A 15,963-nucleotide genomic window follows, 5' to 3' on the forward strand; every position below is an offset into this window, starting at 1 on the left:
AATGTGGTATTCTAGCTGGTCATATATACTAAATAGAATCATGAGAAGATGTCCAACAAACTCCAAATGAAGAAAAATGCATTTCAAAAGGGACTATGGCTGGGCATGAGTCCTTATAGCTCATGCCTGGAATCCCAGCACTTTGGGAGGCTGAGGCGGGAGGATTGTTTGAGCCTAGGAGTTGCAGACCAGCCTGGGCAACACAGTGAGACCCCATCCCTACAAAAATTAAAAAGTTAGCCAGGCATGGTGGTGCATACCTGTAGTCCCAGCTACTTGGGAGGCTGAGGGGGGAGGATGGCTTAAACCCAGGAGTTTGAGGCTACAGTAGCTATGATTGTGTCACTGTACTCCAGCCTGGGAGACAGAACTGTCTCAAAAAAAAAAAAAGGACTATATTCTTCAAAATGTCAGAGTTATAAAAGACAAAGAAAGGCTGTGGAAATGTTCTAGATTCAAGGGCACTAAAGACACAAGACAACTTAATGCAAGACTGGACCCTATATAGGATCCAATTCTGAAGGAAAAATAAATGCTATAAAAGACTTGACTGAGTCAACTGACAAAATTGAAATACCAATGGTAGATTATATAAAAGTATTGCATTGTTAAATGTACTGAATCTGATAACTGCACTATGGTTATATAACAGAATATCCCTATTACCAGAAAAAATGGAAGCATTTAGGGGGAAAGGGCCATCATGTGTGCAACTTACACTCAAATGGGTCAGAAAATATATTATTTGTCAGATCAGAAAAAAATATTATCTGTATATATATGAGGGAGGGAATAAAAATAATAGAGCAAATGGAGTAAAATATTGTCATTAAGTTAATCTGGGAAGAAGGTATATGGGTATTTTTATTTTTCTTATATTTGCCATTTTTCTGTAAGTTTATGTTTCTACGTGTTTTTTAAAAAAGTCATGTTTCTAGACATACAGAACTTGTCGACATGTCACTATGAGATACACCATGTCAGTGAGATTGTAATCTAAGACAAACAACAATATTGATTAAAGACAGGAATTAATGACTTGGGGAAACAGAACATAACCACAGGACAAGAATTTGGTATGGATGCAAATTAATATGTAAGTATAAGCATAATGGGTATGTTCAGGAAAAGTGCTATTTTCTGTGTATTCAGTTGGAGATGAGGGAGAAACACAAATACCTAGAAGGACCAAGAGCAACTTGACCTATTCTTTCTTTAGGGAAGGTTTCATGCAGAACATTTCAAAAGATGTTTGAATCAAAGGAGAGAAAACGCTAGTGGTAACTGAGCCCCGCGTCCAGAGTACAGTGCTCCTCCGAAACCTAACTCTGATGAGCACGTGAAATACAAAGCAAGTAAGCCATTCATGGGCAGAAAACAAGCTGGGCACATGCAAGAGGAACAAGTAAGTTTTCCTTGGATCCTCTGGTGAAGTATATACTGTGAGAGAGACTGTGATAAGGTTGAACATGACCGCAAAAGGAAAAGAAACTAAATCTATGCATCTTGACCATATATGATGGATTTTCCAGGAAGGTCCAATTGGAATGTATTTTTAATTATTTATTAAACTTATTTAATTTCATCTCTCAGGCTTTTCACAGGAATAAACTCCTGGATCAGAAATAAAAGCTTGTTAGGTCTTATTAAATATGGTCAGCATAGGTACATGGGATTTAAAAACCAAGAAGGAAGTTGGTATTATTCCCTTGGAAAGCTACCTCATAACCTTGAATACCCTTTAGATCTAAGATAAATTTGAATAACAAACCTCAAAGTAGAGAGTAACTTTGTCCCTGTCATATATATTGGCAGTTTGATACTTTCTCAAAGGAAATGAGTAAGCTGAAAAAGTAGAAGTCTCAGAATTTTAGTAGAGATTTTCTTCAGTCTAAGCCAAGGTTCATTTACATTTGCCTCCTTTTTTTTCTTTGTAGGTATAAATGGGCATCTTGCAAGGCAGGACTTCTCATGATTAAGGAGTAAAAACCTCTGGTGTAATGAAAAAAGGTATACAAAGAAATGTTTTAACTGACCTGTTGAAAATCCTCCTCAAACTTCCATAGTTGCAGATACTGCTCCATTTTTAATTGATGTTTTTCCCAAAATCCATCAAAAGCTGTTTCCATATCATGTACTTGAGTCAGCAACCTTAAGAAAGAAAACTCCAATAAATTCCTAAAAGCAACTATCTGTTTTGTAAGTATGTAGATAAGTGTGGTCTGGACATTAAGAATTATAGGCAAAGTCATAGCCCATGACACTTGGTTCTACCTATAGAGACAACCAATGTCCACAGAATCTCTTCTACAAGCAAAATCATCTCTGTAGGACAACCTAGAAATAAGTTCTCAGATTTCCAGAGGTCCAGGAATACTTTAACACTTAACATATTGCAGCAAAAATGTATAATTTCCTTTCAAAAATATAAAATAAGTAACTCTAAACCAAAAAGAGAGTACTCACTTATTAATAGTTTGCCAGTCACCACTTATTTGCCGATGACATTCTAGTCTTGAACTGACAGCTCCTTCAGTGTCAGGCACTTCCAGATTTGTTAGCAGAATTTTTCCTTCTTTGGTTACAGCTGTAATGTCATTCTGTCCAAAGACACAAAAGGAGTATCACCTAATTAGTAATCCAACCTGAATGATGTGATGGGAAGGGAGCATACAACTATGGCATGAAGAATCGAAACAGTTAATTCTAGAATGGCCTTTGCTTTCATAGCTCTCTGAAAATTCACAAAATTTCAAAATCTCAGTGCCACAAAATCTAAAAGCTGTGAAGATCCAAGAAGCCCTTGCCTTAGAGATAGATGTTGCAATTAATGTTTTTACAAGATCATCATGGGCAGAAGTACCATGTGCTGTATTTGTAGCCTCCTTCTCTAACTGGTAGAAAGTTCCAATCCAGTCCATCCTATTCTGCTAATATTTTATTTTTATTTACTTTTTTAGAGATGGGATCTTGCTATGTTGCCCAGGCTGGACACAAACTCCTGGGCTCAAGCAATTCTCCTGCCTTAGGCTCCCGCGTAGCAGGGACAACAAATATGTACCACTGCACCTGGCACTGTTCTGCTAACACTTTTAATGAGCTCAAATAAAGCAGTAGTAGCACAATAAAAACCACCACAGTAGAAAGCATACAATTGCAAATAATACTTAATGCATATTCAGATACAGTTAAATGCCTTTGCTACTAATCCTTAATTGTTACCAATCACTCCCTGCCTTAAGTCTTATTTTACTTCACATTTAGGTTTAATTAACTCATCAAGAAGTATATGCCTCTATTCAGAAGGGCTTAACCTCAGTGGGTGGTGTAACAATATAGACCTTTCTCAGACATCTAAGAGTGATTTAAGATTTCTTTCAGGTGGTCCAAGAGTCCCTTGAAATTGTAAGCAAAAGTTTTGGTGTACATTTATTCTGAGGACAGATTCCATGACACCATCACCAATATGGGTAATGATATCAACATTAAAAGCCAATATTTACGAAGTACCAACTATGTACGGAACATTGTTATACATAGATCAGTTTCTTTGCCTCATTTCATCTTCACAGCAATCCTACCAGGTATGATGCATCATCATCATCACCAACCTCACTGTAAAGATACAGAAACTGCAACTCAGAAAAGGTAAGCAAATTGCCTGACAACATGCAGTTTGTGAAAAACAGAGCTTTCTTTCCTTGGACAGAGCTTTGTTTTTAGATTGTGATTCAAAAGGTCAGTTTCTTGCAAATCAAACCACAATGAGATACCATCTCACACCAGTCATAATGACTATTATTAAAAAGACAAAAAATAACAGATGCTGGAGAGGCTACAGAGAAAAGGGAACACTGACACATACTTGTTGGGGATGTAAATTAGTTCAGTCACTGTGGAAAGCAGTCTGGAGATTTCTCAAAGAGCTTAAAACAGAATACCATTCAACCCAGCATTGCCATTACTGGGTTTATACCCAAAGGAAAATAAATTGTTCTACCAAAAGACACATGCACTCATACGTCATTGCAGCACTATTCACAACAGCAGAAACATGGAATCAACCTAGGTGCCCATCAATGGTGGACTGTATAAAGAAAATGTGGTACATATACACCATGGAATACTATACAGTCATAAAAAAGAACAAGATCATGTCCTCTGCAGCAACATGGATGCAGCTGTAGGCCATTATCCTAAGCAAATTAATGCAAGAACAGGAAACCAAATACTGCATGTTCTCACAAGTGGGAGCTAAACATTAGGTACACATGGACATAAAGATGGGAACAATAGACAGTGGGGACTACTAGAGGAAGGAGGGTGGGAGGAGGCAGAGTGTTGAAAAACTACCTATCTGGTACTATGCTCACTACCTGGGTGACAGGATCATTCGTACACCAAACCTCAGCATCCCACAATTTATCCATGTAACAAACCTGCACATGTACCCTCTGGACCTAAAGTAAAAGTTGGAAAAAAATTCAGTTTATCTTTTTAATTTAAACACATATCTCTATATACAGCTTTAATCTTCTAATGCACACAGTATGTCTATTATCAGATGAGAGAGACAAGTTATATGAATGCCCAGTGCTTGTTCAGATTATTCTTAAACTTTCTGAAGAAAGTGGATCCAAAAAATACTTGCTGATTATCTGAATTGCACTTCAGAATCCTTCACAAAACAACACTCCACAAAGACCTGGATAGGAGAGCACAAACAATTTGCAACCCCTGGTCTACTGTGGGAAACATCAAGACCTAGTATTCTGCAGAGAAGAGAACTTACAATCAATTGAGCAATGTTAGCCTTGGTCACAATGCTAGCTCACAGCAGAGATGGGACTAGAAACTCGGCCTCCTGACTCCTCATCAAAAATAAAAAATACAGCCATGCATCACTTAATGTTGGGGATATGTTCTGAGAAATGCATTGTTAGGCGATTTCATCATTTTGTGAACATCACAGAGTGCATTTACACAAACCTAGATGGATAGCCTACTGGACACCTAGGCTACAGGGTATAGCCTATTGCTCCTAAGCTACAAACCTGTACAGCATGTTACTGTACTGTATACTGTAGGCAGTTGTAGGCATACTGTAGGCAGTTGTAACACAACGGTATACGTTTGTGTATCTAAACATGTCTAAACATAGAAAAGGTACAGTAAAAATATGGTATAATCATATGGGACTACTGTCATATATGTGGTTCATCATTGATCAAAACAACCTTATGCAGTACATGACTGCACATAGTAAAACAAAAGACTATATTTCTTTTTCTGCAGCATTTATAAGATGTTTTTAAATAACTTCTCAAATTAATGCACCATTTACGGAGGGGACACTTAGGTCTAACATATCCAGGACAGTCTTCTCTTATAAAGTATAATTTTTTTAGTTTTTAAATATATTACATAAATGTCTTTTATCTCCCCTTATGCAACAGTCAGTGTAAAATGGAGATAATAAACACCTCTCTAGATAAAGACCATGGAAATCTTTTGTTTGTCAACTCTATCAGACATACCTTCAACAGATGATACCTTTCAGCACGAATTGCCAGAATTTCTTCTATTGAGGGAATATCATCTGGTAGTTCTGTCTCAGCCAGTTCAGTTCCAAAGGACTGTAACATCTGAGCCATTTCTTTCACTGTGAGGGCAAAATTTTCTATAGCCTGCAAAGAGCCGGTGATTACTTTAATTATATGGTCACTCTGTGAGCATATCAAAAACTGGATCAGTAAGTGTATTTGTTTTTATTGGGGGTATAACGGCAAACACATATACTATGAACTCTCCTCTGCTAGAGAAATATGGCATTGCTCTTGGCAATCAACTGTAACTCTTCATCTAAAACTCTAAGAAACTGAAGGAAGATTAAGAGTCTTCCTGAATATCTTTTATCCAAATTTCTTGACTTATTTCTTGGACACTAATGAAAACTATTTCTTAAAGATGCCATGTATTGAGTAGTTTGTTTTATTTTCTTGAAAATTACAGTATTTTCCTTATTCTATAAACTCTCCAATTGGCAAAATTGCCTTATAATAACCTTACTTCTGAAGAGAGATGAGAACAGTAAAGTCACTTTATATTTGTTTATTATCATTTGTGAATAAGCATTAGCATTCCAAACAAGGTGATAATTGAAGGAAACGGGGGAAAAACTAGTCACAACAACTCATTTCAGGTACTATAGAATATTTGGAATGGTGGCCCCAAAGCCTTTGTTGCCATAAAATGGTAAGTACGGTTTTGTTGTTTCTTTTGTTTCTAAAATCAATTACTCTGAGAAAGAAGGGCAAAATGTAGAGACCATATGACCATCTGTTAACCATGCATATCAAAATATTTGCTTGTTTATTTATAGCATTACAGGTTATTAAAGGCTAGGCATTGCTAATTTTGGCAATACATCTTCATGTGAATGAATGAATTGTTGAATGAATGCATTGTTAAATGAATTAATGAATGAAATGTTGAGTGAAGAACAAGTATGAGGAAAATGGAAACCTAATTTAATGGGACATCATTAATTTCTTCAGAAGGGTTCCCCTATCTCTGGGATTAGAAGTCAAGATACTTATATACCACAGACATACTTGGGAGGTGCAGGGCCCTTGCCTGTTTGTAAATTTCTAAAACAGAAGTACACTCTTTGCTACAAATCTAAATGCCTCAGAAGCATCACTAGAATAATGAGATTAATAATACTATTTGCACTTATTGACGGTTTGCCATATGCTAGGCACTGTGTAAAACATTTTACTTTTGCTATCTCATTTAGTCTTTTTAAGATCCCTGTGAGGTAAGGTATTATTAGTCCCATTTTACAGTTAGGAAAACTAAGACTCAGAGAGGTTATGTATATTGACCAAGGTCATATAACTAAAAATCAGCAGGGCCAGGATTTGAATCCAAACTCTTCATTTCTTCAAGTTACTATATAGCCACAGGAGGGGATGGGCAGAGTATGATCTCCTTATTCCCTAGGATTCTCCTTCAATTGCCATCCTCAGTGACTGCTCATCATTTCTAGATATTGCCTATGGAAGAAAATCAAGATGTTGAATTTATATGTATGTTAAAAATGAGGGCCCAGAAAGCTGGGGTTTTTTTGTTTTGTTTTGTTTTGTTTTTTCAAATAGGAAAGAATTCTAGAACTAGATTTAAAGGCTAACATGAAGAACTATAGGCTCTACAGTAAGGGCAAAGACAACATACATTTCTGAAGATGATCCATTCACTGTGGCAGTACTGCAAGGTGCCGCCTAACTCAGGGGTTAATTGCTTGTCATCAATGTATGTCAGCAAATCACTAACTGAGCTCAGCATAACAACCTATATAAATAAGCAAAAAAGATACTGTTAACTGCCCTTCATGCCATCCCTCCATTAAACTGTAAAATGAACTTTGGCATACATTTAGCAGAAAGTTACCTCTGATAAATGGTTTTAACAGTTCTCTCCTGTACATGCCCCCATACATGTATGCGCTACCTTCTTCAGATAATAACAGTTTCTATTTACAAAACATTTTCTGTAAAGCTAAATCAATCTCCACAGAAACCAAAACGCCTAATTTTCCTCCATCTAAAAGTTTGCATTGTTAATGGTCCAGCTTCTAAAAGAATGCTATGCTCACAACAAAGAAAAGGACTTTATGTAGTAAGTTATAATTTATCAGGAGGGGCTGACCTTTTCAAAAGTATCAAAATTTATGAGCACCCTATTCCTAACCTTAAAAACATACAAAAATATTTTTAAAAAGTCATGGTACTCTGGACTAGCTCAGGATGTAAGTTCACGGGAGTTCAAATACATAAAACATACACTCAATTTTACTAAAAATAAAATTTCCTGCTTATATACACATACACGCACATACATATACACACATGCACACATACATATATACACATATATATAACATATATGACATATATTTTTTGCAAAAGTAATTGCTTTGTTATAAATTGATGAATCGATTTCTTTTTCAAATGGCAGAAGTGAAAGACTTTTGGGCATTTCAAATGTATACTTTTAAAAGACAAATTTTAATTTTTTTCTTTTAAATGACACATGGGCACATGTAAAATATAAACAGCATGGTACAGGTCTTCATGAGAATTAGTGGAACAAAACATTTAAATAATATACTCTTACTGGTAATTTAAGCATAAAATCCTCCTGACTAAACCAAAATCCAATGTCTGTGAACGTTCGTTGAAGAAAGCTGGTAGGACGTAAAACCAAAACCAAGTGCAAGTTCCCAGGGAAGGAAGCCTGTAGAAAGAAAGAACAAAAGAAATTGGAAAAAAAAATTGTCAACACACACTCAACTGAGCACATATCAGAAAATATGTAACTGAAGGAAACAAATTTTAAATTCATAAAAGCCAGTAAAAGGCCAACACTTTACAAATGGATATTGATAAAATCTAAAAACATGCAAATAGAAAAATAATGTAAGGCTCCAGGTCAGATCCTTGCAACACTTCTGGTACGAAATTTTCTCACACTAAAGAAGTAGATCCAACCTTATGAAGAAATAGACTCTAAATCTTTATTTTAGAGTTATTTGAACTCAAATTGCACTTATTTCCTATAAAAACAAATAGAATTAGGTGGCAGTTTCCTAGGATAACCCTAAAAGTCAAAGGGTTTTTGTCTGTGTATTTACACTAAACAATGAAAGAAAACTTTATTATGGGATTATATTTTTTATTTTAATCCAATCAATATTTACTGAATATCTTCTATGTGTATACTTCATGTATTTAAATGAATATCAAGCTCTGTTAGGCATTGAATGTCCACAAATTAAGAAAACACAATCTCTACCCAACAGTTCAACTGCAGAGTCCATTACTAATCAGCAATTCTTTAACTAAATTGATAAGTAATCAAAGGAATTAGAATAATATACAAGGGGAAATGATAGCACAAACTCTCCAAGACATAGGAAGGTCAAAAAGATCTTGAAGCATAACGAGGAGTTAACTGGATCAGAATGTCGTTCTAGTTTACCAATGTTTCCCCAGCTTCTAGAACTTGCTGGCACATAGTATGCAGTCAAAAATAACTGCTACACTAAAGAATTCAAAAGACAAAGAAGGAGGACACATTGCAAAATAAGTGGAGAACGGAGTAACATATCCCAATTTTAATAACAAATCACCACGTACTAAATGCTTACTCTGTGCAAAGCATTTTGCCAATATTATCATAAATTCTTTTCATAATAATTCTAAGAAGGAGTTAGGTTACTCACTTTTACAAATAAAGAAAGTGAGACTCAGAGAGTTTAAGGATACCTTCCCCCAGCTGGCAAAGCCTTTATTTGCCCCTAAGTCTGTGCTCTTAATCACTAAACTACTCCACCTCCTGAAAAGGCCCTAGTCAAGAGAGCTAGATGAAATGACACTGGGGGACAATGGGAGATGGTGTTGGGAAAACGGGCCAGAACCACATCAGAAAGGATCATGGGTTTTTTTTTCCTGGAGGTAAGGGGAGTCTCTAAAAGGTTTTGAGCATCAGAACAACATGGTCAAATTTGCATTTTAGAAAGATCACTTTGGCTTTGGGAAGAACTGGATTTGAACAAGAGTAGAAGCAGACAGATGAGCTAGGAGGCTGGTACAGTAATCTAAGCCAGGAATGATGAGTTTCTGAACTAAAGTAATGATACCAGGAATAAGAGTAGAATTTAGGAGGCACAATCAGCAAGACATAACTACTTGATGTACTTGCCGAGAAAGGAGGTACTAGGAGGATCAAACTCCAGATTTGGGGCTTGAGTAACTGGTTGAATAGTACAACCTTCACTGAGATGGGAAACACAAGAGAAACAGGTTTTAAGAAGGGAAACAAGATTCTGATCTCCATTCATATACACGTTAGGTTGGAAGGGTCAGCAGGACATCCAGATGATGTCCTTCGGATAGCTGTTTGTACAATTAAGAAGGGAAAGAAGTCTAGGCTAAAAGTGGAGAATCAGGAGCCATCAGCCTCAAGATGGCAGATTAGAGCATAATAGAGCAAAATATATGAAAAATGTTCCAACTGCAATTATATTTCAGGCATATTACAATACTAGTAATTAAACAAAACTATAAACTAAGAATAAGATACTGTGGGGCAAGGAGTTTATGGGAACTCTCTGTACTTCCTGTTAAATTTTGTTGTGAACTTAAAACTGCTCTAAAAAAATAAAGTCTATTTTAAAATAAAAGAAAAAAGTAACTTCCACCAGGGTATAAAACATAGACTCTTTGGGAAATGATGCTCAAAACTGGGGACTTTCCTAATTCAATTTGAGATGGTGATAAAACATAAAATGTTAAGTGGCAATGAGAACTAGAGTAAATGAAAGAGAAATGAGTGTGATAAGCACAAATAAGTAAATTAAAAGAGCATAAAATTAAATCAATAAATTAAACAATGATTATCAATATACATAAATTGGGATGGCTGTCCAACTCATAATTTCTCCAGGAGGCCATGACTGTTACTCTCTCCCTTCATCTGAGAAACGACTCCCCCTTCTATTATTCTACACATTGGTTCCAAATGAGAACTCTTATTTTCCTACACGGCCCTGCCCTTCCAACACACAATGATTAATAGTGATTAGAAGTATGATTAGGGCCAGACATGGTGATTCATGCCTGTAATCCCAACAGGTTAGGAGACCGAGGATGGAGGATCACTTGAGGCCAGGAGTTCCAGAACAGCTTGGACAACATAGTGAGACCCCATCTCTACAAAAAATTTAAAAATTATCCAGTCATGGTGGCATGCGCCTATGGTTCCAGTTACTCAGGAGGCTGAGGCGGGAGGATCACTTGAGCCCAGGAAGTTGAGCCTGCAGTGAGCCATGATGGCGACAGAGCGAGACCTCATCTTTTTAAAAAAGAAAAAGAAAAAACATAAGTATGAACATTTGATGTAAGCAGGGCCAAAGAAGTCCTGCCCTAGAATTTTCAAACGAATACTGAGTGAAGGAAACTTTGAGGATGCCATTTAAAAGCAGCAGATTGCCAAGAGCCCTGCTGCTGGGGAAACATTGAAAAGAATAAAGTTAACATGTATACAGAAACAGAGAGAGATAGAGAAACAGAGAGTTCCAACGGTAATGTATATCCTACCTTCTATTATGTACATAATGTATGTTTTATTTTATGTTAAGTATAATATGTATTTTCCAGCTGGACACGGTGGCTCACACCTGTAATCCCAGCACTTTGGGAAGCTGAGGTGGGAGGATTATTTGAGGCCAGGAGTTCGAGACCAGCCTGGCCAACATGGTGAAAACCCGTTTCTACTAAAAATACAAAAAATTAGCCGGGTGTGTTGGCACACGCCTGTGGTCCCCGCTCCTGGGGAGGCTGAAGCATGAGAATCACTTGAACCCAGGAGGTGGAGGCTGCGGTGATCTGAGATTGTGCCACTGCACTCCAGCCTGGGCAACAGGGTGAGACTCTGCCAAAAAAAAAAAAATGTTTTCCAGTCATTACAGGAATTAAAAGAAATAATGAATATAAAGGCACTTCTAAAATTTTTATTTTAGGTTTGGGGGTACATGCAAAGGTTACAGAGACAAACACGTGTCACAGTGGGGGTTGTTGTACATATTATTCCTTCACCTAGGTATTAAGCTCAGTACCCAATAGTGATCTTTTCTGCTCCTCTCCCTCCTCCCACCCTCCACCCTCAAGTAGACCCCAGTATCTGTTGTTTCCTTCTTTGTGTTCATAACTTCTTATTTAGCTCCCACTTATAAGTGAGAACATGCAGTATTTAAGGAACTTAAACAAATTTACAAGAGAAAAACAAACAACCCCATTAAAAAGTGGGCAAAGGACATGAAAAGGCACTTTTTAAACTGTAAAAATTATTAACAAGATAGTTTTAAAATTTTGCCTTGGATTATCGGACGTCAGGACAAGCAGGTTTGGGTAGAAAACTTTAGGGATATGGATAAAGGCTAGCTTAAGGGAAGAATCTGACAGGGACTTGTGGGAACTTTTGGCCTATTTTTAAGTGGAAAGCACAGATTCTATTTTTACTCCCTTAATTTTAGGAGTTAAGCCTTTCCTTTTTCTTCACCTGGGTAAATTCCCATTATATTATTATACTCACCTGCCTTGAACCTGTTTATTTTTTCACTTTTAAATGAAATTGAAAGCACCCTACTTTTGCCAACATTTAAAGCAAAATTACTTTTATTCTTTCATGGATTCTAAGTTGATCTGGTTTCATCTTTCTCTCTCTGACTTCCCTTAATCTCATATTCTCTTGTATCTAGAATTATCTGGATACAAGAACCTGCAGCTGACTTCAAGCCAGGGGTACTCACCCATCTCCAAAATTATGTGTGAGGGAGGAGGGGATGGGAGGATACTATGGGAATAGAGAGAGCTATGTAGCAACTCTCTGCCTGAGGTAAGGCCCTGCTCTCTACTCTGCCATTCCTAGGAGAGCAAGGCTGTACCAGCAGCCAGGTCCAGAGACAGCTGATCACATAGCAGGGAACAAAGTAGAAAGAAAGGAGAGAGAAGGAAAATCACTGTCTGCAAGATGAGTGGGGAAGTGATTTTAAGCAGGGGTAGGGGTATTCAGCTGCTCATAAGCTAGGGATTTTATGTTGGATGTTTATTAAACCTGTTATTGCTCTATTTAATAAAGTGGATTATCCCAAACATTGACGGCTATATAAATTGCTTCTAAAGATAATTCTATATGCTAATCAGTTCATTCTTAAGTAAAACCTTCTGATTATCTTAGCATACCTTCTCATTCCTTAATTCCTTCAAAATATTTAGTAATTCACTTGTCACAAAAAGCCCAGAAAAACTTGGGCTTTTAAAGAAAATGCACCATCAAAGGATGAAAACTTCATTTATTGACTACATAATTACATTTACAATTTTTTTTATAGTTTATAGTACAATTTTATAATCTTTTTTGCATATCTTCCTAGAGCACATGGATTCTGTTAACCCAATAGTTACTCCCAATTTTAGTAGCCATTTGGGAGACTAAATAACTTGTAGGCAATAGCTACACAACTACTAAGCAATCAGAGCAATCAGGTGGCACTCAAACAATTCATCTGATTTGTCAGTTATTTTTCTAGAAAACTAAATCATATAGTTCAGACCAGGTGTATTGTTTTCATCCCTCGTGCCCACACGTGAATAAGACATACCTGAATTTTTAATCCCACTCCCATTCACTTAACCCAGACCATAATAGGTGCCTACCAAACTGTCACACTTTTAAAGTATGACATTTATGACTACTTTTCATAGCTTCTCTTTAGCAAAAAAAATACGCATATTTATGTATATTTATATATTCAGGACCTCTCAAAGCTTTAAGGTAGGGAAAGGAGATTGGAGAGTTGGACAGGGGTGGAAATGTCATTTATTGAATGCATACTACTAGAATTATGCCCATAAAGAGCACTATTATGACATTGTGCTAAGTATTTACATGCAGTAGGTTCTATTTTTGTCCTCATTTCACAACTGGAGAAACTGAGTGCCATTATCCTCAAAGATGTCTACATCCTAATCCCTGGAACCTGGTAATATGTTATCTTATATGGTAAAAGAGACTTTATAAATGTGATTAAGGATCTTGATATGGGGAGATTATCCGGGATTATCATGGTGGGACCGATGTAATCATTAGGATAAGAGGGAGGCAGGAGAGTCAGAGAAGAAGATGTGATGGCAGAGGTCAAAGTGATGCAGGGGTATAAACCAAGGAATGTGGACGATCTCTGCAAGCTAGAAAAGTCAAAGAAACAGATTCTTCTCTAGAGACTCCAGAAGGAACACAGCTCTGCTGACCCTTGATTTTTAGCCCAATTGGGTAATCTTGGACTTCTGACCTCCAGAACCGTAATGATACATTTTCACTGTTTTAAGTCACTAAGTTTGTAGTAATCTATTACAGCAGCAATAGGGAACTAATACATTGAGGTTTTGTGAGGTCAGGCAATTTTTCAAGACCTTCTAGCACATAAGTAGCAGAATTAAAACCCCGCTTCACCTGCCTGTTGAACTAGACTCAGTCAACAAGAGGAATTTGCAGAAGTTATAGCAGGGATGACACAAGAATCAGGTTGGTTGAGAATCTAAACCTGAGACCTAAATCAGAGGTGACAAACTTGAATGCCTACCATGTGTTAGGGAGATAATGTAAATGTGAAGTAGGCTTAATTAATGAACAGCCTAAATTAGGTGGAAAATAGCAATTCATACTCCTCCTATATGACGAGGAGCAACAGGAAGTGGTGGGGACCATGGTGAACTGGAGAACATTCAAAGCAGAGGGCACTCATAAGTCGTTCACTCATAAATCAGTTCCAGCTACATGTTGTCATGTGGCAAGGTGGGCCCAGCATTGCCAACTCTTTGGTTTCTCAAGAGAAGACAGAAATCCAGATTGTCATGCAAAGCCCAGATGTTTAAAGATGGAAAACAAATTGAAAGTTTGTTAAAATGCTGCATACTCTAAACAAAACGCATCTGTGCACTGACAATTTGCAACCTCTGAACCAAAAAGCTTCATAGATCTGAACATCAATCAATATCAATAATATGGACACATCCTTATCTGTGATTGCCAGCTATGAGAATCTAGAGGGGACAGAACACTCTTGAGCAATTTTAACCTGACAAGCCATATACATTTAAGATTAGTTTGTATGTATCTATGTGGATATACATAGAAGTATATATAGAGAGTACTTTTTCTCTATATACCAATATTTGTAACAACTAAAATTCTCAAGATAATCCATTTTAAAGCTAGTATTTAAATGAACAATCAAACAGCATAGGGTATCAGATGCACATATCAAAGCAAATATAGTTCAAGACCAGTGAACTTTCCCATTTTGGTTTGGGAATATTATATTTCTAAATTCTTGGGTATGCTGCTTTAAGAACCTCTAATCTGTATGGTTATATAAACATGAAAAAGCACCATTTCTTTTTCCCCAAAATAAAAACTGAGATTTTGAAAGTATAATTCATTTTTGAGAACTTGTCAAAAAAGCAAAGGGATTTGGGCAAAGGTTAGTCTTGTTTTATTTCAATGTGTTTTTGCTTTTTTAAAAAAATAGTTTGCACAAGAGAGGAAACATCATTGATTTTAGCTTCTCGCAGACATTTTTCTGGAGTTCCAGCATGTGACTGCTTAAAGACATCTCAGTAAAAGCGAACCAGCTGCCTATCACATAGGACTCGGAGCCATGTGTCCAATCACTGTACGTGGTCCCACCCCAGCCCTCAGCAGCAGCTCTTACAGGCTCTTCAAGGTAACGAGCACAAAATAAGCTCCCTCTCATCTTTCCCTCCCAGAGAACAGATTTACTCCCTTTTACTCACACGTACTTCCAGATTGCCTAGTTCTATGATCTTACAGCAGTAACAACAACAATAACAAGAGCAGGCGTAAACCAAATACATCATTTCACTACCGAAGTCTAGAAATTAACCTTGTTTAATACTCTTGTGTGTGCTCTCTAAGGGAGGCAATTCATCACCCTATGCACACTTTTCAGTTATTCTAGTTATTATTTCTAGAATGTTTAAAGTAACTTATAAAACATAAAAGTTTGGTTACTTACTATAAAAATAATTTATTTTCCTATAGCTTTTCCTATTTAATCTTTAGGGTAAAGAAAGGCAGTAACAATAAGAGAGACCCTTGACTAAAAGCCATTATGTATGTGTCAGACTTCTTATATATATATTATCTTATTTAGCCTTCAAAACATTGCAGTAAACTGGATATTATTCCCTTTTTACAGAGGAGCAAACTGAAGCACAGTTGGTAAGCAGCGGTAGTACGGCCTATCTGGATCCTAAGGGCAAACTCTTTCTAGACACTTAACACCTCATAGACTGAATGCACACTCAGATTTACTGT

At 36.8% G+C, this 15,963-nt stretch overlaps 1 protein-coding gene across 8 annotated transcripts in view; it reads right to left on the reverse strand.

Moving 5' to 3' along the window:
• Positions 1-15,963, reverse strand: part of MCF2 (MCF.2 cell line derived transforming sequence) — a 112,285-nt gene that overhangs the window by 42,771 nt on the left and 53,551 nt on the right. For 6 of the 8 annotated variants that reach the window (XM_034949775.3, XM_034949776.3, XM_057301079.2 and 3 more), the window contains 5 exons: positions 8,179-8,298; positions 7,237-7,353; positions 5,538-5,687; positions 2,467-2,600; positions 2,037-2,151 (listed from right to left, as the gene is read on the reverse strand). In XM_034949775.3, coding sequence (XP_034805666.1) covers positions 2,037-2,151; positions 2,467-2,600; positions 5,538-5,687; positions 7,237-7,353; positions 8,179-8,298 — 636 coding nt within the window. The remainder of the gene's footprint in view (positions 1-2,036; positions 2,152-2,466; positions 2,601-5,537; positions 5,688-7,236; positions 7,354-8,178; positions 8,299-15,963) is intronic. The other 2 variants (XM_003812307.7, XM_008964705.6) reach the window with 1 other exon arrangement.

This window comes from Pan paniscus, chromosome X (assembly GCF_029289425.2).
Source record: "Pan paniscus chromosome X, NHGRI_mPanPan1-v2.0_pri, whole genome shotgun sequence".
NCBI lineage: Eukaryota > Metazoa > Chordata > Mammalia > Primates > Hominidae > Pan > Pan paniscus.